Raw genomic sequence first — 26,500 nt, 5'->3', positions numbered from 1 at the left:
TAAAATAGGAATGCACAGTATATACAATGAACAGAGTGGTATTAATTAAATTAACAACTAGTAAACTAAACAAATTGGACAGTAGAGCAAGGATCACCAACAACAAGCAACAACCGTGTAGCGTTGTTATAGTCATGTGAAGGACGATGATCTGGCCCGAGATGTTTTATTATAAAGTCTAATAGCAGAGGGCAGGAATGTTTTTCTGAATCTGTCCTTGTGACAGCGGAGCTGGATGAGTCTGTTGGAGAAAGTGCTCCTCTGTCCCTGCAGTAGGTGGTGGAGAGGGTGGTCCGGGTTATCCAATATGGATAATAGTTTCTTCAGCGTCCTCCTCTCCACCACCTCTTCCAGATAGTCTTGTTTGCAGCCAATGATGGAGCCGGCCTTCTTAACCAGTTTATTAAGTCTGTTGGTGTCTCCGGCTCCAATGCTGCTCCCCCAGCAGACTACAGAAGTACAGTGCACTGACCACAACAGACTGGTAGAACATCTCCAGCATCTTGCTGCACACGTTGAAGAATCGAAGTTTCCTCAATAGTCAGAAGTCAGTATAGTCAGTATAGTCAGAAAATAAGAATTAAATACTTATAATTTTATAAACTAAAATAAAAATAAAAAACGAGTGTAATATATTTATTTTGTGAGCACATTTAAAATGTATTAATGTGACATCATTAGATATTTAATGAGCAGGTTAACGGCTCTGTGATGACGTCACCACTTGATCGCAATGACCCGGATCAGCGGGTGGCGCGTGCTGCTCGCTCATTCATTATCAAACACACACCGGGCGCGTGGAGCTAAAAATAAATAAACAAATAAACGAGCGCGAGGAGGCGACGACGACAATGATAATGTAACAATGTACCGCGTGCGCGCACCCGCTCGTGTAACTGCGCGCGACACTGAGAAAATATACCCACCTCTTCTACTACCGTTGCCGTAGTTACCTAGCACGAGAGGCCAGTGGGCAGGCAGGAAGGAAGGAAGGAAGGAAGGAAGGAGGGGAGAGAAGCGAGGAAGGAAGGAAGGAGGGAGGAAAAAAGAAGGAGGGAGCGGAATTAGTCAGTGATAGAGGGGAGGAGAGAGGAGGCGAGGAGGTGAGGTTGTTCTGCCGAAGGTGGACGTGGCGGGTCCCGCGGAGTTTAGCTACAAGTGACCGCGAGGAGGAGAACCATGAACCGGACCACGCGCAGGTAACGGACCGGTAACGTAGGTAACGGACCGTCAAAACCCGCCGTTGAGCCGCTGCTCTTGTTGACGCTTCTCTCTCGCGCTGCGCTCGGTTTCCGGCTTCAACGCTCGCGCTCTCTTCACAGAATCTGCACAGATTTTCATGAATCGGACCCTGGTTAGGGTTCTTTCTTTTGTGTTGGAGCTGTCACACACGTCTGCTAGCTGGGGGTAAAAAGTGAAGGAGACAAGTGAAGGAGACAAGTGGAGGAGGCTAACCTCCGTCTGCCTCTCATCCTCCCTCTCCCAGCTTCACTCTCACTTTCTCCCCCCTCAAACAGCAGCTAGCCCCGCTAGTTAGCTTAGCTGCTAGTGTGATAAACAAGATGGCCACTGGCTAGCTCTAGCTAGCTAGCTAGCTAACCTAGCTATAGCTATGGCATCCTGCCCTGTCTTTGTATGCCAAGAAAGCGCGTGTAAATACGGAGCTTTCACACCCGGGAGAGGAACGAAACGTTCCCGCTGATGAGCCGTTAACGAGCCGTTAAACGTGGAGAAAATCACCGCCAGATTCTTTTACTCGGAGGCTGCGTTGCGAGTTAAAAGAAATGTGTTTTGAAAGAAGACAAACAGGTAGAGACTTTTATACTAGAGCTGCGCGTGAGCACCGGAACCCACAGCCCGGTAAACTTTTAACGGGCTTTTTTTGTGGCCGTTAGTTCATGTGTGTGTGCGTGCGCGCGTGCGAGTGAACAAGAAGTATTTAGATTCTTCACTGCAGTAAAAGTACCTCAGTAGTGAGTGGAAGTACTCCATTACAAGTAAAAGTACTGCATTCACAACCTTCCTGAAGTAGGATGTGCATATTGTCAACAGTTCAAATAGAAGTATTGATTGATGGCCTGTCAGTGTTTAGCTATGATTTATGTTTATGGTTCAATACTACTGCAGTATTAATGTGTATGTTGTATTTTACTGCTGCAGATGTTTCTAAAGTGACACTTAAAACTATGATACTGAAACAAAGTACGACAACAAAAACCTGCAGCATCAGGAGAAGTTCTACAATAATCGATGAACTTAAACTCTTTTTATTCATGTTAAAGTATAAATGTTAACCCTTGATGAAGTGAAGTCAATGGAGACGAAAAACTATATACAAACACATGGTTACTAATTTAGTGGGTGAAGTACTCCTTTAACTACAGTACTTGAGTAAATATAACCTACTTCAGAACCAGAGGATAGAGAGAGTCGTCCGGCAACCGCAAGGTCGGCGGTTCGATCCTCTGCTGCTACATGTCCTGTGCCGAAGTGTCCCTGAGCAAGACACTGAACCCCTAACCTCTCCCCGGGCGCAACTCAGCAGCCCACTGCTCCCAATACGCTAGGGATGGGTTCAGTGACAGACTGTCAGTGGTGGTGGTACTGGTGGTAGTACTAGTGGTAGTACTAGTGGTGGTACTAGTGGTAGTACTAGTGGTGGTACTGGTGGTGGTACTAGTGGTAGTACTAGTGGTGGTACTGGTGGTAGTACTAGTGGTAGTACTAGTGGTGGTACTAGTGGTGGTAGTACTAGTGGTGGTAGTACTTCTAGTAGTAGTAGTTAACCCCAAAAGTTAACAATAAATTAAATTTGTTTAAGTTTTATTTATCATGTTCAAAATTATTATATACACACTATATAGTGTGTGTGTGTATGTATGTATGTGTGTATATATACACACTATACACTAAAGTTTGATTGTGATGAGTATCACACATGATGTCATATTTCATCAGAGACAAAAGATAAACATGGATCTGTATAAATGTATATTTAGTGTAACGCTGTGTTGTGTGTCTCTGCAGGCTGGTCCCAGTCAGGTGTGGGTGGTGACATCATCAGTGACTCACTGTTGGATTCCCAGAGGACACGCGCCCCCCCCCTCTCAGGACAGGTAGATTTCTACAGAGGAGGGCGGGACAAAGCGTCGGCGATACGTCGTTAGCTCCGCCCCCTCAGCATGACAGACTTGGAGGCCGACTGTTTGAGCCTCGGCCTCTCCCCTCCCCCCCCTCTGGACCCCTCCCCCACGGAGGTTGCCGAGCCGCTGGCGATGCTGCCTTGCGTGAAGAGCGAGCCGGAGGACCTGGACCTGGACCTGGAGCCCATCCGGACCGTGGACCTGTCGGAGATCCAGCCGCTGTCCACTGCCGAGCTGGGCCACGACCAGATCAAGATGGAGATCAGCGGCCTGGACTACATCAAGTCTGAGCATCACCACGGGGACCACCACCACCACCTGGGCCACTTCCACCACGGGGACGTCCCAGATCTGGACTACAAGTCCCACTACGAGCCCAGCTCCGTGTTCGACTACATCTCACAGGTAAACAAGGACCACCATTCACACCTGGTCCCAGGTAGACCCCGTTCACACAATGAAGAACACGCTGCTGTATTCATGACTAGATGACGTCATGTTGAGTGTTGATGGAGCTGCTACAATGTTAGCTTAGCATAGCACCGATGGAACCAGACTCCATTCAGAAAACAAACATTTAAAAGTTGTTTACTTGTTGTCTTGAGGAGAGAAATAACAAAACATGAACTCAGACTTTTACAGATCGTCATTGTGTAGATATTTCTGCATCACTTTTATGTTTATTGTGATTAAATCACAACTCAATAGTTTATTTAGAGTTCATAGCGCTGAAGTGAAGCAGCATGGATCATGTGATGAACTCAGAGGGAGTTTGAATTAAGCGAATAAATACAGATTTACATATGAACTCACCGGCCACTTTATTAGGTACACCTTGCTAGTACCGGGTTGGACCCTTTTGCCTTCAGAACTGCCTTAATTGTTGGTAGCAGAGATTCAACAAGGTGTTGGAAACGTTCCTCACACATGTTGACACGATAGCATCACATCCATGATGAGAAGCTCCCGTTCCACCACATCCCAAAGCTGCTCTGTTGGATTGAGATGTGGTGACTGTGGAGCCGTTGGAGTACAGTGAACTCATCGTCATGTTCAGTTTGAGATGATCTGAGCTTTGTGACATGCTGCACTATCCTGCTGGAAGTAGCATCAGTGGTCTCTGCTGCTGTAGCCCGTCTGCTTCAAGGTTCCACGTGTTGTGCGTTCAGAGATGCGTTCTGCAGACCTTGGTAGTAACGAGTGGTTATTTGAGTTACTGTTGCTTTTCTATCATCTCCATCCACTCTGCCCATTCTCCTCTGACCTCTGACACCAACGAGGCATCTTGGTCCACACACCTGCCGCTCACTGGACATCTTCTCTTTAGGACCGTTCTCTGTGAACCCTAGAGATGGTTGTGGGTGAAAATCCCAGTAGATCAGCAGTTTGAAATACTCAGACCAGCCCGTCTGGCACCAACAACCATGCCACGTTCAAAGTCACTTAAATCCTCTTTCGTCCTCATCCTGATGCTCGTCTTCACCACGTCTAGAGGCCTAAAGGCATTGAGATGCTGCCATGTGATTGGCTGATTCGCTATTTGTGTTAACAAGCAAGTGAACAGGTGTGCCTAATAAAGTGGCCGGTGAGTGTGTGTATGTATATATATATATCCAGTATAATATATCTCTGTATCTCTGTCTCACGTGTATCTGCGTATCTGCCATATGTGTGAGTGAAGCTGGTCTGTGTGTTCCAGGTGACGGACACTCTGGAGTACATAAAGTCGGACCACCATGTGGACCTTCAGTGTTACTACACCACCGAGCTGAGCTCCCTGAAGTGCGAGTACCCAGAATCCAACACCACCAACGGCCTGGAGTCCATCCACATGGCCGAGCTCCGCACAGAGCTCAACAAGCTGCGGCCCGAGGCCCTGCTGATGGACGGCATGGGCAAGATGGACCCCGAGTTCGCAGGCGGGGGGGCGTACGAGGCGCCGCCAGCCGAGGCGGGTTCGGGTCTGACGGGCAAAACGCAGAACCCGACGGCGAGGAAGCCTCGCAACACGCAGGTGGAGAAACCGTTCTCCTGCGCGCAGTGCGGCAAGAACTTCAGCACGCTGGGGAACCTGAAGACGCACCAGAGGATCCACACCGGCGAGCGGCCCTACAGCTGCTCGCAGTGCGGCAAGAGCTTTGGCCAGGCGGGCAACCTGAAGCGCCACCAGCTGATCCACACGGGCCAGAAGCCCTACGTGTGCGCCCACTGCCCCAAGGGCTTCACCAAGGCCGACGACCTGCGGTCACACCAGCGGCTGCACACCGGCGAGCGGCCGTTCGCCTGCCTCGCCTGCGGCAAGAGCTTCGGCCAATCCAAGGAGCTGAAGGCCCACCAGCTGAGCCACACGGGCGAGCGGCCATTCTGCTGCCAGCACTGCGGCAAGAGCTTCAGCAAGGAGTCGGGTTACCGGAACCACATCCAGATCCACACGGGGGAGAAGCCGTTTACCTGCTCGCAGTGCGGGAAGACTTTCAGCAACTCGGGCGTGCTGAAGACCCACGAGAAGATCCATTCGGGCGAGCGGCCGTTCGGCTGCACGCAGTGCGGCAAGAGCTTCGGCCGCCTCGGCCACCTGAAGGCCCACCAGCAGATCCACACGGGGGAGCGGCCCTACGCCTGCCTCCACTGTGGGAAGACTTTCAGCCAGTCAGGACACCTCAAAGCTCATGAGCAGATCCACAAACGGGAGCGGGGAGACACGGCCGGCTCCAGTAGCTCCTCCCCCTCCCCCTCTGGCTCCTCCTCCTCCAGCAGCGACAGCAGCTAAAAGAAACTCCTCCCCCTTTAACAAAAACTCTCAGATAAACAAAGTATTATTCCTCTTTTTTTATAAATCCTATATATAAAAGTTTCCTTTTTTCTTACTTTTCATACCTTTTGTGCTCTTTTTGCATTGTGTGTGTGTGTGTGTGTGTGTGTGTGTGTGTGTGTGTGTGTGTGTGTGTGTGTGTGTGTGTGTGTGTGTGTGTGTGTGTGTGTGTGTGTGTGTGTGTGTGTGTGTGTGTGTGTGTGTGTGTGTGTGTGTGTGTGTGTGTGTGAGAGAGAGAGAGAGTGAGAGATGATGATGAGGGGCTTGTAGATAATCTTTGGTCCCAAAGGCCCAGTAGTACTTATTCTGGAGTACTTTTATAAAACAAGCACAAAAATACTTCAAGTTTGAGGAACTTGATCTTTGTTTTTTGTAACTGAAACCAGACCAGCAGCTCCTGAACCAGAACCTGTTTACAGACCAGTACTTCAGAGGGAGAACATGTACACCATGAAGAGCGTTATGAGTACTCTTCAGAGTAAAAGTGTTTTTATACTTCATCTCGCATCTGGATTCAAATCCAGATGTGATTTCAGACCGGTATGTTTTACGGTCCGTCTCCGTTAAATCACGTTGTATAAGTAACGATTTGAACAGCTGCAGATTTGACTAATATTCAGACAAAATCATCAGATTTTCTGAGATTAAATGTATTAATTTAAGAGGAAAAGAACTAAAGAAATATTACGAGAAAAACTGAGAAGATTGAGATTGTAAAGTAAAATATTTGCAAGAAAATAAAAAGGTTTTATTCCTTTAAGGAACCAGCGTTTAAAAACCACGGTAACGTGGGCCGCTGTCTGAATATGGTTGCTCCTCTGTAGTGTTATTACGGTAAATAAAGATAAACACATACATTCATACATTGATTAGAAACTCAAACTGCTTTTCTTTATTTCTAATCGAAATGTCATCGTTTACTTAACGTCCGATGTGACAAACAGCACCAGCGCTCACATTCATCTCATCCATGTCTTTAAGTTGAGACTCTTTCATCTTCAGATTCAAGAAGTCTATGTTCTTCAGGTGAACCGGGTCCTGGTTCTGGTTCCTCAGTACTCATTAAAGTACTTGTGAGTACTTGTGTTTACTAGTATTTCAGGTCTCTGTTGCTGTTAAAGTGAACCTGAGTATCGATCAGATAATCTGCTGACTCCACATTCCTCTGTTTGTTCTTCTGTAGCAGAATAAAGAATCATTCCAGTTCAAACGTTCCGCTCCTAACGGACCAAACCCATCAGCACAAAGGAGCCCCCCCCCCCCCCCCCGGTCCAGATCGCTCACTGTGTACACATCTTTATTGATTATGTCATTCCTAATGAAATCTAATACAACTGTTTTTTTTAAAGACGACCGTGATGCAGCATCTTGTACTGGAACAATAATTATTAAAGAAACTAATGAGACGTCGGCTCCGCTCTGCTTTCTTCTTCTCTGAGCCGGAATCAAACCTGCGTCCTCTTGTTCTCTAACATGTTCTAATGAGATCAGTATATCTGATCGTGTTATGACACGTTTCTCTTCTTTAAAACTTTGTGTTCATGTGTGTTTGAGTCATGAATCAAGTTCAACGTTTAGTTGTTTTTATCATCTTAAAGTTACTGTGAAGAGCTTTCATGTAGTTGTTTTTGTCGCCCCCTGTGGACTAAAGTGGTAGTGTCTCTGAGCACTTACTGCAGCAGGTCTGACAGTCTGACCCTCTCAGTCCTGGTTCTCCTATGCCTCCCTTCCCTCCAGCGGGTCCAGCAATACGTCCTGGGTCTCCAGCAGAGAGGAGGAGCCAAGATGGCAGCCACTGAGGGTGAGAAGTGTGTCTTTCTGACCGTGTGAACACATTTTATATTTAAAATAGCAAGTAGATTTACACATTGCAATGTTCACGTGACCTTAGTCTTTATACAATATAATATTTGATATATATATAATATATTATATATATATATCAAATATATATATATATATATATATTATATATAATATATATATCAAATATATATTATATATATATCAAATATAATATATATATATATAATATATATATATATATAATAATATAATATATTGTATATAAGTCTGAGCGTGTGAGTCTCATCTTTTAATTCAGTTTTTATTCTTTTAGTCTCTTTATTCATCAGATCTTTAGGTCTTTTTAGAGATTTAAGTTGATTACTTTATTTTTTTAAGCTACATTTTCGTTTAGTCTTTCGTGTTTTAATGACGTTGAAGATGTTTCACAGAAGAACTGAGCTCAACCTGTTGGACTTGGCCGTTTGTACAAGTTAACATAAAGTACATACATTTGACGCAGCAGCTCTCGCTGTGCGTCTCAAGCACGTGTATCACATGTGGACGTAAAGAAGAGTCTCTTGGGTTCCTGCTCTAGAGCAGAGGTCTTCAACAGGGGGCCTCAATCTCAATCAGATCTCAATCAGACCTCTGCTTTTTTAATTTTTTTTTATTTTGACATTTCTTTAACGAACCCCTCCCAGATAATTTATCACATCAACTTCAAAGTTAGTCAGTACAATCTAAAGACCGTAGTGATTCAAAGTGATGAAGAGCTTGAGGTTCCATGGAGCGGTGAGGACATGGTGTGGCGGCCATTTTACATGCCTTGCCGTCATACATCAAGCTGCTGTAACTTGTCACAAATGCCCTAAACTTGACATGCTTGATACGAATCATGGCTTGAGGACTTCTGCCAATATTGACTCATAGTGGGCTGATTCTGTAACTACATCCAAACACTGACCTCATCAGAAGGCTCCGTGGGCACAACACCACAACATCACGGAGATGGTGAGGAGCAAACACTGACCTCAATACTGGTATGTTTCATTAACAGTAAAGTGAATTGAATTCATGGTAATGCTAACACAACCGACTAAATACCAGCGTCATTAGAGGTGAATGCTAACATGCTATGCTAACAGTAAAATGACGCTCCAGACACGTTGAGAAGAGTTTTATTGCGTAGAGCAGACGGAAGCTTTAACGTTCACACCATCAGCTGCTGTAACTGACAGCAGAGTGAGAAGTGATGAAGAGGAGAGACACCATAGGTTGAGCAAGCAGGAAGACGATAGGTTGATGAATCTGGCTCCGCCCCCCATAAGTCAGACAGACAGCCGATTGGTCTCAGACGACCTTCTCGATGACCTTGGTGACCTTGGTGGTGGAGGTGGTGGAGGTTGAGGAGGAGGAAGTGGACGAAGATCTGAGAGAGACGTAACAGGAAGTTAGAGAAATCTGTTTTTCAGTTTCAAAGTAAAGATCCACATGTAAAAATGTATTTTCAAAAACTTTCCAAATACTCAGAAATCACAAATGAAGGATTTGAATGATGTGAAATACATCCGAGCTGTTTTACTATATGTTTCTATTTTTATGGTCTATTTCCCAACAAGTGATGACATTGCAGAAATAGTTTACTTTTTTAATTATTGCGTTCTTTCTACTTTGTGTCAGAGATTGTGTGTAAAACAGCGACGTCTCACTCTGTCGAGTTCCTCACAGTCTGGTTTTAACTTCTTCTTACCCGAGACCCTCTCCGTCCAGCAGCCTTCTGTACTCGGCGATCTCCATCTCCAGTCTGGTCTTGATGTCCAGCAGCATCTGGTACTCCTGTCCCTGCCTCTCCAGGTCGGCCCTCAGCTGCACCAGCTGCTCCTCCATGGAGGTCACCTGCATCTGGTACCCAGACAGCTGCATGGAGTAGCGGTTCTGGATCTCGTTGAGTTGGGCTTCAAGAGACGCTTTCTACGGAGAGACGGAGGAGTTAGAGGACAGACGACACCTGGAGTCTGTTGTCGTCTCTAAGAGGACACCTGGAGTCTCTAAGAGGACATCTGGAGTCTCTAAGAGGACACCTGGAGTCTGTTGTCGTCTCTAAGAGGACACCTGGAGTCTGCTGCAGTGTCTACATGGACGTGGACATCAGTAATCCTCACCATGCTCAGCTGTGATTGGAGCTCGAGCTGCAGAGACTGAAGTTGACTCTTCACGGTCTTCACCTCCGACGTGGTTGATTTCATCGTCACCTCTGCGGTCGCCACCTCCGTGTTGATCATCTCCGTCTGATTGGACGAGAGGACCGAGTCACTCAAAGCCTTAAGAAGATAAAACCTCTAGTGATGTGGCTCTTAAAGGAGTCCATCCTCCCACCTTGCTCTGGTACCAGGACTCCAGCTCCTTGTTTGTCTTGGCGGTGATGGTCTCGTAGTGGTCCCTCATGTCCTCCAGGACCTTGGAGAGGTCCTGCTGAGGAGCGGCGTCCACCTCCACGTTCACCTGGCCGCTCATCTGAGTCCGCGAGGTCATCAGGTCCTGCAGGAGGACAGAGAGGACGTCAGAGACGAGACAGGGATGCGGTCTGACTAAACCACACTTAACTCTCCTAATAATGGGTTCTTGGCTAACGTTAGCATGCTAACATCCGGGTACCTCCTCGTGGTTCTTCTTCATGGTCGCCAGATCGTCGTTCAGACTCTCGATCTGCATGCTCAGGTCGTTCTTGGCCAGGCCCAGTTCTCCCAGCAGCATCTTGAGCCCGGCGATGTCGGCCTCCACCGACTGACGCATCGACAGCTCGTTCTCGAACCTGCAGAGTTTAATGACGGCATCACAAGAGGGACAAAAAGACGTGAAAGTGCAGAAAACCTACACGAATGATATCAAAGAAAACGTCATTGATGAGACGAGCGCCAGAGAGTCCAGTTTAACCACGATGCAATAATACAGAGTGAGACGTTAGCTACTAGATTCTACCTGAACGAATGAGTCTATTTATACAATGAACCAACATAACAGAGATGAATCATATCTGAGAGCAGGAACAGGCCTCCACTCATATAACATAAAGATATGAACATCATAATGAAGTTACATGTATGAATATTAGCTTTTAGTTTTATTCAGAAGTTCTCGAAACATTCCTTCATCTCTAAATCTTCACCAACGTTTCAGCTGTTTTAACATGATGAGTCTGATTTAGATCTTATCGACAGGTTAGTGTACATGCTGGTACTGTGTGGTGTCAGTAGTTAGTGTACATGCTGGTACTGTGTGGTGTCAGTAGTTGGTGTACATGCTGGTACTGTGTGGTGTCAGTAGTTGGTGTATATGCTGGTACTGTGTGGTGTCAGTAGTTGGTGTACATGCTGGTACTGTGTGGTGTCAGTAGTTAGTGTACATGCTGGTACTGTGTGGTGTCAGTAGTTAGTGTACATGCTGGTACTGTGTGGTGTCAGTAGTTAGTGTACATGCTGGTACTGTGTGGTGTCAGTAGTTGGTGTATATGCTGGTACTGTGTGGTGTCAGTAGTTGGTGTACATGCTGGTACTGTGTGGTGTTCTCCAGCAGAGGGAGACAAAGCGGCCGCATCTCTTTTTATGATGTTTAAGGACAGAAGTGAGTGAAAGAGTCACGCACTTCATCCTGAAGTCGTCCTGAGCCAGCTTGGCGTTGTCGACGCTCAGCAGCACCGACCCTCTGACCAGGATGGCGTCCTGGATCTGAAACACATTTAAATACTCTGAAGTGACCAATCAGAAGACAGGACGGTGAGGTGTGCACTCAGACTAAATACATAAACATATTCACATATGTATGAGACAGAAAATGAGAAAGTAAACATTTCAAGATAATCATCTTTTAAAGATAAAAAGAGAAGAGTCATATTGTGCGTATGTATTTTTGTCGGTTTTCTGCGACATAAATATTAAATATCCCTCAAAAGAAATGTGATGAGTGTTGCAGATATGAGTGTTTGAGGCGTGGCAGCAGCACCTGGACCTGGACCTGGACCTGGACCTGGATCTGGTCCACACAGGTGTGTCGAGCTGCTTGTCTTCACACCTCCTTTCATTACAGAAGTTCATCCCCGAGGGCTGCTCTCCTTTATTCAGGGCGTGGCTCTTTGAGTGATACTCAACCAACAAGGTTTGATTTCATCCTCCAGCTCATCTCGTAATGATCTCTTGCTTTTGCCAGTTAGTTCACAGAGAAGAACTCACTGTGAATTTATTTAGTGGTTTGTCATCAAGTTTCTTCTTTCTTTTGTTCCTTTCATCATTTACAGAAGTTGAGAGCTGCTACGCTTAAATATCTTTTACCAGAATACTTCTCCCATTATTAGTTCATAACTTTATGAACTCCAGACGAGTGGCTCAATAACCTATAAATAGATATTTCTCGTCTTTTCTTTGGTGGTGAGATTTTTAAAAGTCCTTAAAACAGGTTAATAAAACACGACCAGCAGAACCCGGAGTACCCGGAGCAGAGCTAAAACAGAACTACAGACGCCACACTGAACACCATCTCCCACGCTGCCCCTCTTCCTCACCTTGCCCTGCAGCTCTGCGATGGTCACGAAGAAGTGGCTGTAGTCTCTGGCGCTCGGGCCGACCTTGCTCTCCACAAACCCCCTGATCTTCAGCTCCAGCTCTCCATTGGACTTCTCCAGCGCCGCCACCTTGGCCAGGTAGGTGGCCAGGCGGTCGTTGAGGTTCTGCATGGCGAACTTCTCGTTGCCGATCGAGTTGCTGCTGTCTGCACCACCACCGCCACCGCCACCACCACCGCCGAAACCTCCTCCGCCACCTGAGCCGAAGCCTCCTGAGCCGAAGCCTCCACCACCACCTGCTCCGCCTCCGAAACCGTAGCCACCGCCACCACCGCCGCCAGAAGAGAAGCTCCTGCTGGCCTGGGAGACCCTGATACCACCACCTATTGCTCCTCCCGACATGCTGTAGGAGCTCATGCCTCCGCCGTAGGAGGATCTCCCAGAGCCGAAGCCGCCCATCGAGGATCTCGGTGAGTACATGGCCATGATGAGGACGATGATGGAGTGACAGAAGAAGAGGTGTGGCTCGTCTTCTCCGGTGGAGGGAGTGGAAGAGGAGAGAAGTGAGAGGAGACGGATCCGTTTGCTTCTTTTAAAGGATCTCAGGTGGGCTGAGCTGCAGGTGAGGGGGCGGGGTCCACAGTCCACAACCCCAGAGATGGAATGGAGCCAAGTACAATAAGTACTGCGTTTTGAGGTACTTGTACTTGCTGTATGTCCAATGCAACTTTTTTTTACTTTACGGTTTGAACTCTTTCCTTCACTTTATTTCCTACAGTTCTGCAGGGTCGTCACGTTCCACCCGTGCAAGAAGTCAGCTCCATGTTTTTAAAAAGTCACATCACAGAACTGGTTCTGTGATGTTTTTACTGCAGCTCAGAAATATAAAAAAATTAGATCCATCTCTGACAAACACCCCCACACCTTCGACACCTGCCAGCTTCCTTTCACCACACCAAGCAGTCCTCTCACATCGATCCATCTCATCAACACAGGGGCTCCGCTCAGCTGCAACATTAAAGGATTGCATCAATAATTACACGTGACACTGGTCTATGGACTTGTTGGTCTTGACTTGACACTAGTCTATGGACTTGTTGGTCTTGACTTGACACTAGTCTATGAACGTGTTGGTGTTGACTTGACACTAGTCTATGGACTTGTTGGTCTTGACTTGACACTAGTCTATGAACATGTTGGTGTTGACTTGACACTAGTCTATGGACTTGTTGGTCTTGACGTGACACTAGTCTATGAACGTGTTGGTCTTGACTTGACACTAGTCTATGGACTTGTTGGTCTTGACTTGACACTAGTCTATGAACGTGTTGGTCTTGACTTGACACTAGTCTATGGACTTGTTGGTCTTGACTTGACACTAGTCTATGGACTTGTTGGTCTTGACGTGACACTAGTCTATGGACTTGTTGGTCTTGACGTGACACTAGTCTATGGACTTGTTGGTCTTGACTTGACACTAGTCTATGGACTTGTTGGTCTTGATGTGACACTAGTCTATGGACTTGTTGGTCTTGACTTGACACTAGTCTATGAACGTGTTGGTCTTGACTTGACACTAGTCTATGGACTTGTTGGTCTTGACTTGACACTAGTCTATGGACTTGTTGGTCTTGACGTGACACTAGTCTATGGACTTGTTGGTCTTGACGTGACACTAGTCTATGGACTTGTTGGTCTTGACTTGACACTAGTCTATGGACTTGTTGGTCTTGATGTGACACTAGTCTATGGACTTGTTGGTCTTGACTTGACACTAGTCTATGAACTTGTTGGTCTTGACGTGACAGTAGTCTATGGACTTGTTGGTCTTGACGTGACAGTAATCTATGGACTTGTTGGTCTTGACGTGACACTAGCCTATGGACTTGTTGGTCTTGACTTGACACTAGCCGATGGACTTGTTGGTCTTGACTTAGCACTAGTCTATGGACTTGTTGGTCTTGACTTGACACTAGTCTATGGACTTGTTGGTCTTGACTTTGTGACGGTTCACGGGGTTCCGTGTGGGTTTAGGTGTGGAGCAGAGACTCAGGCTCAGACACAGGAAACAAGGTGAGGTGGAATGCAAGACTTTTACTGGGCATTTAACAGTCAAAAACAGAAACCAAAAACAACTCCGTCACAAAAAAGGGCAAAGTCACAAACCCTGGGACGGAGAGGGTCAACACAAGGGATCAACACTGGAGATGCGAGGAGCCCACGGGGAGGAACAAGGCCGAAACATGAAGCACCCCGGGGGAAGAACAAGGAGCAAATGATAATCCGACAACTGGAGCAGGGCAAGCAGGGGAGTATAAGTATGTGAGGGGTGATGAGCGGATTGCCGGCAGGTGAGTGGAGATGAGTGGGGTTTGCAGAGGGAAAAGCCAGGAGGTGATTGGGCCCAGATGGAGAGAATGAGCATGATCATGAGAGACACACACACACACACACACACACAGCAAAGCCCAACCGTGACAGTACCCCCCCTCAAGGGACGGATTCCAGACGTGCAAAGTCCAACTAAAAACAGGGTGGGTGGAGGGGGTCCGGAGGAGGGGGGGCTGGATCCAATCTTCCACAGGGCTCCGGGGGATGAACAGGAGGGCGGTCGGACTGGAAAAGAGGGCTCTGGATGCTGGATCTCGGGTGGGCGGCCGGGCTGCTGGAATCGCGCCGGACACAGAGGCTCAGGCGGGCGGCCGGACTGCCGAACTTGCTCCGGGCACAGGAGCTCGGGGGGACGGCCGGACTGGAGAGACTGAGGCTCAGAAAAACAGGACTGGGGCTGGGGGGGGACTAGAGGCTGGGGATCCGACGGGGAACAGGGCTCTAGATGCTGGGGATCAGATGGGGAACAGGGCCCTAGACCCGGGATCTCGGGTGGTCGGCCGGACTGCCGGAGTTGCTCAGGACCCGGGATCTCGGGGGGGCCGGACTGGGAACACGGGATCTCGGGGACACTGGGGCTCTGCAGGACGGAAGTCCATAGACTGGGGCTCAGGGGAATGGAGTGTTGGCCCAGTGGAGTAAGGGGCTGGAGGTCACCGCGGCTTGGAGGCACAGGAATTGGAGGTCGTTGCAGCGCGGAGGCGGCATCGGCAGGAACTGGAGATCGCTGGCGTCCGGCAGCGGGGGCAGGAACTGGTGATCGCTGCTGTTCGGCAGCGACAGGAACTGGAACCCGCTGCGGCTCGGAGGCGACAGCGACCCGTTTTGATTTTGGTTGCGGTTATGGTTTATTTCTACACTATACAACACTGCATATACACTTTACACGCACGTGGAACTATAAGTTGAGAGTATAACGGTACCATAACTTGAGAGTATAACGGTACCATAACTTCAGAGTATTAGTACTTCTCTCCTTTCATTCACCTCTCGGTGTTGATCCGGTTCCTGCTGGCGTCGCAGTTGTTTTTTTTTATCTCCACACAAAGAGCTCAGTGATGGCAGCGGTGCCTCCTGGCACCGAGCGCTCACCTTTCTGACAGCGTCTCACTTCAGCCGCCCGTTTGTGGGAAAACGCCCTCGGCTGACAGGCAGAGAGCTGTTGATGTATCGTCAGGGTAACGTGCAGCTCACAAACACACTTGTTGTATCTCAGCTGTGGTTGTTTAACCTCTTACTTCATCAACGGACTCGGATTGTTAGTAAAAGTACAAATACTCTATTACAAGTAAAAGTCTTTTTAGCTAAATGTTCTTAATGCATGAAAGTACTTTTTATACGAAGGAGCTCCTTTCAGTTTTATTTAGAATGTTTTCTCTTCTGCACGTTAACGTCGCTGTGGAGACACTTTGAGATACTTTGTGTTCTACTTGGTCGACTAGTATTACAATACTGCATCATATAATATATCAGTATCATATTTGTTTTATGTTAAAAGGAACTAAAGCTGTAGTACAAATGTAGTAAATACAACATGAATACTGAAGTACTCGTCTTTGTGACTCAACGTGCATATGTTCACGTTATGAGAGCGCTTGTGTTCTTTGCTTATGACGAGTTAATCCGGTGAACTGGCAGCAGACGGATTTCTAATCTGAGGAATGACGACGTTTGATTGATGAGCAGCGATCTGCTGTCACACGCTCCGCTTCAGGCCACAGAAGCTCCTCCTCCTGAAGGACGCTTTATATTTGGGATGATTTGTGGTTTTCATGTCTGCTTGAATGAACGTAGGGATGAGAGTATTAATAGTTCGTATGGAAGCTGATCTCTGCTGCTCTTTAAATCGTCCACTCGCATTTAATTTGGATTTGATTAAAATCTCGTCTGGTCGTGTTGTGACGGTTGAGTTCAGGCTTCACTCTGCAGAACTGAAGCTGATACCGTGTCTTCTTCTTCTGCTCGCTAAAACTTTCACATTCATTTGTCAAACTCAAAAGTAAGGAACAGTGAGTGCATTCAATCTGCACAGGAACTCACTGCACACTCGAGTCAAGTCGCTTATCAGGATGAACAAGCACCAAGACTAGAGCCAAGTCAAGACCAAGTCCCAGATGAAGTCTCAAATGAAGACCAAGTCCCAAGCTAAGACTAACAAGTCCCAACACAAAGCCTCAAAGAATGGAATCGGCTCACTTCCAAACATTCATAATAATAATACAGTAACTGTTGCTTCCACTCTGACAAAACAATACTTGTTAAAACAAGTAAAGCATATTTTGACTTAACCACAGCTGAATGGCAACGTAATGTTAGTCAGACTTAGATTGTTATAAGTTGATTAACTTTATTTAGAGCTACTGATATAATAAAAACATTACAACTACATTATGACAAAGGGCCTGAGTCCAGCTGCAGCAGTTATTAATGTTAATCAAATTATCACAAATTATCATAACAGATAGTTCAAATCAACAAGCACCAAGTCAAGACTAACAAGTCCCAAACCAAGTCCCAAGTCAAGACCAACAAGGGTCACTAAATTGAGACGGATTCATCTGCTGGGGATTACAAATGTCTTCATATCATTTCATGGCGATATATCTGACAGTTGTTGAGATGTTTCATTCTGAACCAAAGTGGTGGAGATTGTTTCGTGAGAGAGATGTGAGGACTCCTGCTGTGGATTTACTTAAACCTCGTGTTAAGAAGGGATCAGCTCGGGGCCGGTGAGGACAGGAGGAATGATTGAACAACAATAACGCTTTCAATCTAAACTTTAACATCTAATCCATCAATCAATCAACATTGTCGGCAGGAAATTTGACTGAACACGCAGCTTCACATTTAATAGGTTCAGCAGCATAATTACAGACTCTGACTGATGTCCAATGGGGCCACTTTGAGTTCAGTGCCTTGCTCAAGGGCACTGTGATAAAGTATGATCTCGTTGGATTACTCCACTCGTTGCTCCCCGCTGGCTTCATTCTCTCCTCTGCTGTCTTTTTAAAACCTGCCAACTGTGACACACCTCAGCTCTGAATGAAGCTTAAGCTCTGTAAACCGTCTGCCAATCAACTCCAACAAAGACGTGTCTCAGTCACAAGACTGAAACAATCCTGCCATCAGAGCTGACAGTTGACCTTGTTCTTCTTGGTTTTTTTACTTCTCTTCACTGTCGGATGAATAAGAGACGTGTTGACATTTGACCTGAAATGGGACAATTTTACAGAAGTTTACAGAGAACACTTCCATATTAAAGTCACCTGTAGGTTTACGATGCAAGATACAGTTGTTAAGAAACATTCACTTTACAAACGGTTAAACAAGAAGTAATTCAGTTATTCATCCAACTGTTATCTATGCATAACAGTAAAGAATACAAAGAAGTGCATCTTAAAGAAGAAGAATAGAAATATACTTTATTCATCCCCAAGGGGAAATTTGTCTGTGGCAGCAGCAAACAGGGTTACACAATAAAATAAAAATATTAAGTGTGGAAAATGCACAATATATACAATATAATAAAATAACAGAGCAGGACCTATTAAATTTAAGAAAATAAAGTAATAAAATGCACAGTATATACACTAAATAGAATCGTATTAAATTAACTAAGTCGGAAAAAATAAACAAAACAGTAGTGCACAAGATCAACAGCAGCAGCAACAGTGTAGCAGAGTTATAGTCTCGTGTTTGATTTGGCCAGAGGTGATTTATTATAAAGTCTAATAGCAGAGGGCAGGAATGTTCTCCTGTATCGGTCCTTGTGACAGTTTTCATTTGGCTCTAGTCTTGGGACTTGTTGGTCTTGACTTGGCACTAGTCTTGGGACTTGTTGGTCTTGACTTGGCACTAGTCTTGGGACTTGTTGGTCTTGACTTGGCTCTAGTCGTGGGACTTGTTGGTCTTGACTTGGCTCTAGTCTTGGGACTTGTTGGTCTTGACTTGGCACTAGTCTTGGGACTTGTTGGTCTTGACTTGGCTCTAGTCTTGGGACTTGTTGGTCTTGACTTGGCTCTAGTCGTGGGACTTGTTGGTCTTGACTTGGCTCTAGTCTTGGGACTTGTTGGTCTTGACTTGGCTCTAGTCGTGGGACTTGTTGGTCTTGACTTGGCACTAGTCTTGGGACTTGTTGGTCTTGACTTGTCTCTAGTCGTGGGACTTGTTGGTCTTGACTTGGCTCTAGTCTTGGGACTTGTTGGTCTTGACTTGGCTCTAGTCTTGGGACTTGTTGGTCTTGACTTGGCTCTAGTCGTGGGACTTGTTGGTCTTGACTTGGCACTAGTCTTGGGACTCGCTGGTCTTGACTTGGCTCTAGTCTTGGGACTCGCTGGTCTTGACTTGGCTCTAGTCTTGGGACTCGCAGGTCTTGACTTGGCACTAGTCTTGGGACTCGCTGGTCTTGACTTGGCTCTAGTCTTGGGACTCGCTGGTCTTGACTTGGCTCTAGTCTTGGGACTCGCAGGTCTTGACTTGGCACTAGTCTTGGGACTCGCTGGTCTTGACTTGGCTCTAGTCTTGGGACTTGTTGGTCTTGACTTGGCTCTAGTCGTGGGACTTGTTGGTCTTGACTTGGCACTAGTCTTGGGACTTGTTGGTCTTGACTTGGCTCTAGTCTTGGGACTCGCAGGTCTTGACTTGGCACTAGTCTTGGGACTCGCTGGTCTTGACTTGGCTCTGGTCTTGGGACTTGTTGGTCTTGACGTTAGCTCTCTCTGGATCTGAGGACCCAGAGTGTCCCTCTTCTCATCTTTCCAGTAAACCTGCTCTCTGGAACTCACAGCTGGAGGCTGAAACCATCAATCACGGCTCGATATCGTCGGATCCGACAAAACCGCACGATATAAAAATATGAAATACAGAACACATCAGACACACGACTCGAGTTTATGATTATTATCGATAAAGCGGTTTGTGGTTCTGGGGCTTGTTGGCTGATATCTCTGTCATGGTTTCACGGAGAGAAGTTCTGAAGATATCTCTGGATTCTGTGTTGAATTCTCGTGCTTCCTGATGTATCGGTTGTCCGTGTTAGCCGTTAGCTTTGTGTTTGTAGCTTTGTCCGGAGTGCGTAGCTCGCTGACTCATGGCGGAAAATACGTGATATTGTGTTAAATCTTCTAGTTGATTATATTAGTTTGTGTATAATTGTGTTGCAGTGTGTGAAATGGCTTACATGATATTTTTACCCAGAATTTCTTCGTTAAGTCGGTATATAACACGTGTGTAACATTCATTATATTCGTTTCTGAAAAGTGCATTCCTCGACACGCTCTTCGCTAAACTTCCTCGCTCGGTAGGAGGTTAGCGTTGTTACATCTGGAGGAGGAGTCATCTCTAATCTGTGCTGAGGATCGAAACCCTGAGGCGTTAATAAAGATAAAGGATGTGATGATGGAAGAAGTTTAGTTCTCTGCTGATCCGGGATGTGAATCAGCCTGCAGAGCTGCTGCAGACACAACGCTGAAGCTTCACCTGAGAGCTTCATTAGAAGAGGAAAGAATAAATGATGAGGAGGACCGACAGAGGGAGGCAGAAGTTCATCCATCGTGATGCATTCATGCTCATTTATTTTAGAGGTACTACTACACAATCAATCAAAGTAACAGATTAATGCAACAGATAGGATCCTTCATGTTCCTTCATGTTCCATCATGTTCATAGTTATTGTATATTATTGCTCTTTGTGTTCTTGTTTACATATCAGGAGATCACTAAAGTGAGAGTAGTCAGCTAAACTAAATATGAATGAATCTTTTATGAGAAACTAAAACTGAACTGAAACATATAAACAATGAATAACAACAAAATAAAACTAACGTGACAGAAAGTGAACGTGAGCGTCCAGCAGGCGGCGCTGCAGCGTTCCTCAGTGAGGATTTAAAGAATTAAATATTGTTTATTTATTATCTCTAAATACTTATTAAAGATTTAAAGAACTAGATTTAAATATAGTTTTAGCTCCAGTGGATCTCAGGATATGTAGACATGTGTGTGTGTGTACGTGTTGTGTGTGTGTTGTGTGTGTGTGTTGTGTACGTGTCGTGTGTGTGTTGTGTACGTGTTGTGTGTGTGTTGTGTACGTGTTGTGTGTGTGTTGTGTACGTGTTGTGTTGTGTGTGTGTTGTGTACGTGTTGTGTGTGTGTTGTGTACGTGTTGTGTGTGTGATGTGTACGTGTTGTGTGTGTGTTGTGTGTGTGTTGTGTACGTGTTGTGTTGTGTGTGTGTTGTGTGTGTGTTGTGTACGTGTTGTGTGTGTGTTGTGTGTGTGTTGTGTACGTGTTGTGTTGTGTGTGTGTTGTGTGTGTGTTGTGTACGTGTTGTGTGTGTGTTGTGTACGTGTCATGTGTGTGTTGTGTACGTGTTGTGTGTGTGTTGTGTGTGTGTGTTGTGTACGTGTCGTGTGTGTGTTGTGTACGTGTTGTGTTGTGTGTGTGTTGTGTACGTGTTGTGTGTGTGTTGTGTACGTGTTGTGTGTGTGATGTGTACGTGTTGTGTGTGTGTTGTGTGTGTGTTGTGTACGTGTTGTGTTGTGTGTGTGTTGTGTGTGTGTTGTGTACGTGTTGTGTGTGTGTTGTGTACGTGTTGTGTACGTGTTGTGTGTGTGATGTGTGTGTGTTGTGTGTGTGTTGTGTACGTGTTGTTTACGTGTTGTGTGTGTTGTGTACGTGTTGTGTGTGTGATGTGTGTGTGTTGTGTACGTGTTGTGTGTGTGTTGTGTACGTGTTGTGTGTGTTGTGTGTGTGTTGTGTACGTGTTGTGATGTGTGTGTGTTGTGTGTGTGTTGTGTACGTGTTGTGTGTGTGTTGTGTACGTGTTGTGTGTGTGATGTGTGTGTGTTGTGTGTGTGTTGTGTACGTGTTGTGTGTGTGTTGTGTACGTGTTGTGTTGTGTGTGTGTTGTGTTGTGTACGTGTTGTGTGTGTGATGTGTGTGTGTTGTGTACGTGTTGTGTGTGTGATGTGTGTGTGTTGTGTGTGTGATGTGTGTGTGTTGTGTACGTGTTGTGTGTGTGTTGTGTACGTGTTGTGTGTGTGTTGTGTACGTGTTGTGTGTGTGTTGTGTACGTGTTGTGTTGTGTGTGTTGTGTACGTGTTGTGTACGTGTTGTGTGTGTGATGTGTGTGTGTTGTGTACGTGTTGTGTGTGTGATGTGTGTGTGTTGTGTGTGTTGTGTACGTGTTGTGTGTGTGTTGTGTACGTGTTGTGTGTGTGTTGTGTACGTGTTGTGTGTGTGAGTGTGTTGTGTACGTGTTGTGTGTGTGTTGTGTGTGTGTTGTGTGTTGTGTGTGTGTTGTGTACGTGTTGTGTGTGTGTTGTGTACGTGTTGTGTGTGTTGTGTGTGTGTTGTGTACGTGTTGTGTTGTGTGTGTGTTGTGTACGTGTTGTGTGTGATGTGTGTGTGATGTGTACGTGTTGTGTGTGTGATGTGTGTGTCGTGTGTGTGTTGTGTACGTGTTGTGTGTGTGATGTGTACGTGTTGTGTGGGTGAGTGTGTGATGTGTACGTGTTGTGTGTGTGTTGTGTGTGTCGTGTGTGTGTTGTGTACGTGTTGTGTGTGTGTTGTGTACGTGTTGTGTGTGATGTGTGTGTGATGTGTACGTGTTGTGTGTGTGTTGTGTGTGTGATGTGTACGTGTTGTGTACGTGTTGTGTGTGTGATGTGTGTGTCGTGTGTGTGTTGTGTACGTGTTGTGTGTGTGATGTGTGTGTGTTGTGTACGTGTTGTGTGTGTGATGTGTACGTGTTGTGTGTGTGTTGTGTGTGTGTGTTGTGTACGTGTTGTGTGTGTGATGTGTGTGTGTGTTGTGTACGTGTTGTGTGTGTGATGTGTGTGTGTGTTGTGTGTGTGTGTGTTGTGTGTGTGTTGTGTACGTGTTGTGTGTGTGATGTGTACATGTTGTGTGTGTGTGTGTGTTGTGTGTGTTGTGTGTGTGATGTGTGTGTGTTGTGTACGTGTTGTGTGTGTGTTGTGTGTGTGTGTTGTGTGTGTTGTGTGTGTGATGTTTGTGTGATGTGTACGTGTTGTGTGTGTGTTGTGTGTGTGTGTTGTGTGTGTGATGTGTACCTGTTGTGTGTGTGATGTGTACGTGTTGTGTGTGTGATGTGTACGTGTTGTGTACGTGTTGTGTGTGTGATGTGTACGTGTTATGTGTGTGATGTGTACGTGTTGTGTGTGTGATGTGTACGTGTTGTGTGTGTGATGTGTACGTGTTGTGTGTGTGATGTGTACGTGTTGTGTGTGTGATGTGTACGTGTTGTGTACGTGTTGTGTGTGTGTGTCGTGTGTGTGTTGTGTACGTGTTGTGTGTGATGTGTGTGTGATGTGTACGTGTTGTGTGTGTGTTGTGTGTGTGTGTTGTGTGTGTGATGTGTACCTGTTGTGTATGTGTTGTGTACGTGTTGTGTGTGTGATGTGTACGTGTTGTGTACGTGTTGTGTACGTGTTGTGTGTGTGATGTGTACGTGTTGTGTACGTGTTGTGTGTGTGATGTGTACGTGTTGTGTACGTGTTGTGTGTGTGATGTGTGTGTGTGTTGTGTACGTGTTGTGTGTGTGATGTGTGTGTGTTGTGTGTGTGATGTGTACGTGTTGTGTGTGTGTGTTGTGTACGTGTTGTGTGTGTGATGTGTGTGTGTGTTGTGTACGTGTTGTGTGTGTGTGTTGTGTACGTGTTGTGTGTGTGATGTGTGTGTGTGTTGTGTACGTGTTGTGTGTGTGATGTGTGTGTGTGTTGTGTGTGTGATGTGTGTGTGTGTTGTGTGTGTGTTGTGTACGTGTTGTGTGTGTGATGTGTACATGTTGTGTGTGTGTGTGTGTTGTGTGTGTGTGTTGTGTGTGTGATGTGTGTGTGTTGTGTACGTGTTGTGTGTGATGTGTGTGTGATGTGTACGTGTTGTGTGTGTGTGTTGTGTGTGTGATGTGTACCTGTTGTGTGTGTGATGTGTACGTGTTGTGTGTGTGATGTGTATGTGTTTTGTACGTGTTGTGTGTGTGATGTGTGTGTGTGTGTTGTGTACGTGTTGTGTGTGTGATGTGTGTGTGTGTTGTGTGTGTGATGTGTACGTGTTGTGTGTGTGATGTGTATGTGTTGTGTGTGTGTTGTGTGTGTGTGTTGTGTACGTGTTGTGTGTGATGTGTGTGTGTGTTGTGTACGTGTTGTGTGTGTGATGTGTGTGTGTGTCGTGTGTGTGTTGTGTACGTGTTGTGTGTGTGTTGTGTGTGTGTGTGTTGTGTACGTGTTGTGTTGTGTACGTGTTGTGTACGTGTTGTGTGTGTGTTGTGTACGTGTTGTGTTGTGTGTGTGTTGTGTACGTGTTGTGTGTGTGTTGTGTACGTGTTGTGTGTGTGATGTGTGTGTGTTGTGTACGTGTTGTGTGTGTGTTGTGTACGTGTTGTGTGTGTGTTGTGTGTGTGTTGTGTACGTGTTGTGTTGTGTGTGTGTGTGATGTGTACGTGTTGTGTGTGTGATGTGTGTGTGTTGTGTACGTGTTGTGTGTGTGTTGTGTACGTGTTGTGTGTGTGTTGTGTGTGTGTTGTGTTGTGTGTTGTGTACGTGTTGTGTGTGTGTTGTGTGTGTGTTGTGTGTGTGTTGTGTACGTGTTGTGTGTGTGTTGTGTGTGTGTTGTGTACGTGTTGTGTGTGTGTTGTGTACGTGTTGTGTTGTGTGTGTGTTGTGTGTGTGTTGTGTGTGTGTTGTGTACGTGTTGTGTGTGTGATGTGTGTGTGTTGTGTGTGTGTTGTGTACGTGTTGTGTGTGTGTTGTGTACGTGTTGTGTACGTGTTGTGTGTGTTGTGTTCGTGTTGTGTGTGTGATGTGTGTGTTTGTTGTGTACGTGTTGTGTGTGTGATGTGTGTGTGTGTTGTGTACGTGTTGTGTGTGTGTTGTGTGTGTTGTGTACGTGTTGTGTTGTGTGTGTGTTGTGTGTGTGTTGTGTACGTGTTGTGTGTGTGATGTGTGTGTGTTGTGTACGTGTTGTGTGTGTGATGTGTGTGTGTTGTGTGTGTGATGTGTGTGTGTTGTGTACGTGTTGTGTGTGTGTTGTGTACGTGTTGTGTGTGTGTTGTGTACGTGTTGTGTTGTGTGTGTTGTGTACGTGTTGTGTGTGTGATGTGTGTGTGTTGTGTACGTGTTGTGTGTGTGATGTGTGTGTGTTGTGTGTGTTGTGTACGTGTTGTGTGTGTGTTGTGTGTGTGTTGTGTACGTGTCGTGTGTGTGATGTGTACGTGTTGTGTGTGTGTGAGATGTGTGTGTGTTGTGTACGTGTTGTGTGTGTGTTGTGTGTGTGTTGTGTGTTGTGTGTGTGTTGTGTACGTGTTGTGTGTGTGTTGTGTGTTGTGTGTGTGTTGTGTACGTGTTGTGTGTGTGATGTGTACGTGTTGTGTGTGTGATGTGTACGTGTTGTGTACGTGTTGTGTGTGTGATGTGTATGTGTTGTGTACGTGTTGTGTGTGTGTGTCGTGTGTGTGTTGTGTACCTGTTGTGTGTGTGATGTGTACGTGTTGTGTACGTGATGTGTGTGTGTTGTGTACGTGTTGTGTGTGTGTTGTGTGTGTGTGTTGTGTACGTGTTGTGTGTGTGATGTGTGTGTGTTATGTACGTGTTGTTTGTGTGATGTGTACGTGATGTAAGATATCTACACTATATAAGATATCTACACTATATAAGATATCTACACCATATAAAATATCTACACTATATAAGATATCTACACTATATAAGATATCTACACTATATAAGATATCTACACCATATAAAATATCTACACTATATAAAATATCTACACTATATAAGATATCTACACTATATAAAATATCTACACTATATAAAATATCTACACTATATAAGATATCTACACTATATAAGATATCTACACTATATAAGATATCTACACTATATAAAATATCTACACTATATAAGATATCTACACTATATAAGATATCTACACCATATAAAATATCTACACTATATAAAATATCTACACTATATAAGATATCTACACCATATAAGATATCTACACCATATAAGATATCTACACTATATAAGATATCTACACTATATAAGATATCTACATTATATAAGATATCTACACCATATAAGATATCTACACTATATAAGATATCTACATTATATAAGATATCTACACTATATAAAATATCTACACTATATAAGATATCTACACCATATAAGATATCTACACTATATAAGATATCTACACTATATAAGATATCTACATTATATAAGATATCTACACTATATAAGATATCTACACCATATAAGATATCTACACTATATAAAATATCTACATTATATAAGATATCTACACTATATAAGATATCTACACTATATAAGATATCTACACCATATAAGATATCTACACTATATAAGATATCTACACTATATAAGATATCTACATATATAAGATATCTACACCATATAAGATATCTACACTATATAAGATATCTACACTATATAAGATATCTACACCATATAAGATATCTACACTATATAAGATATCTACACCATATAAGATATCTACACCATATAAGATATCTACACCATATAAGATATCTACACCATATAAGATATCTACACTATATAAGATATCTACATTATATAAGATATCTACACCATATAAGATATCTACACTATATAAAATATCTACATTATATAAGATATCTACACTATATAAGATATCTACACCATATAAGATATCTACATTATATAAGATATCTACACTATATAAAATATCTACACTATATAAGATATCTACACCATATAAGATATCTACATTATATAAGATATCTAC

The 26,500-nt window shown here is 45.0% G+C and overlaps 2 protein-coding genes across 4 annotated transcripts; one reads left to right on the top strand and one right to left on the bottom strand.

Moving 5' to 3' along the window:
- The first annotated feature begins 872 nt into the window (after positions 1-872).
- On the top strand, positions 873-7,361 carry LOC142941096 (uncharacterized). 3 transcript variants are annotated; one of them, XM_076083362.1, is made up of 3 exons: positions 873-1,199; positions 3,028-3,548; positions 4,843-7,361. In XM_076083362.1, the coding sequence occupies exons 2-3, from the start codon at positions 3,183-3,185 to the stop codon at positions 5,911-5,913; spliced, it is 1,437 nt and encodes a 478-aa protein (XP_075939477.1). In that variant the 5' UTR covers positions 873-1,199; positions 3,028-3,182; the 3' UTR covers positions 5,914-7,361. The 3 variants fall into 3 exon arrangements, with proteins under 3 accessions (XP_075939477.1, XP_075939479.1, XP_075939478.1); XM_076083364.1 differs by having other exon boundaries at positions 873-1,215; XM_076083363.1 differs by having other exon boundaries at positions 873-1,219.
- A 1,732-nt stretch (positions 7,362-9,093) lies between these two features.
- On the bottom strand, positions 9,094-12,715 carry LOC142941098 (keratin, type I cytoskeletal 13-like). Its single transcript, XM_076083365.1, has 7 exons — positions 12,299-12,715; positions 11,386-11,468; positions 10,399-10,555; positions 10,120-10,281; positions 9,906-10,031; positions 9,494-9,714; positions 9,094-9,172 (listed from the first exon to the last, which is right to left on the bottom strand). The coding sequence occupies exons 1-7, from the start codon at positions 12,713-12,715 to the stop codon at positions 9,094-9,096; spliced, it is 1,245 nt and encodes a 414-aa protein (XP_075939480.1).
- Between the last annotated feature and the right edge of the window lie 13,785 nt (positions 12,716-26,500).

Source organism: Anarhichas minor, unplaced genomic scaffold (assembly GCF_050575085.1).
Source record: "Anarhichas minor isolate MPS153535 unplaced genomic scaffold, ASM5057508v1 ptg000129l, whole genome shotgun sequence".
NCBI classification, from domain to species: Eukaryota; Metazoa; Chordata; class Actinopteri; order Perciformes; family Anarhichadidae; genus Anarhichas; species Anarhichas minor.
The sequence above is the reverse complement of the archived record's forward strand: the minus strand, read 5'-3'. Positions and strand labels throughout refer to the sequence as shown.

Bases quoted from the DNA above. Each gene is read 5' to 3' on its own strand.
- LOC142941096 (XM_076083362.1), top strand. From the start codon at position 3,183: ATGACAGACTTGGAGGCCGACTGTTTGAGCCTCGGCCTCTCCCCTCCC. The intron at 3,549-4,842 runs GTAAACAAGGAC...TGTGTGTTCCAG, and splicing joins TGTTCGACTACATCTCACAG to GTGACGGACACTCTGGAGTA.
- LOC142941098 (XM_076083365.1), bottom strand. From the start codon at position 12,715: ATGAGCTCCTACAGCATGTCGGGAGGAGCAATAGGTGGTGGTATCAGG. The intron at 11,469-12,298 runs GTGAGGAAGAGG...AATGTGTTTCAG, and splicing joins TCGCAGAGCTGCAGGGCAAG to ATCCAGGACGCCATCCTGGT. The intron at 10,032-10,119 runs GTGGGAGGATGG...TCGTCCAATCAG, and splicing joins AGTCCTGGTACCAGAGCAAG to ACGGAGATGATCAACACGGA.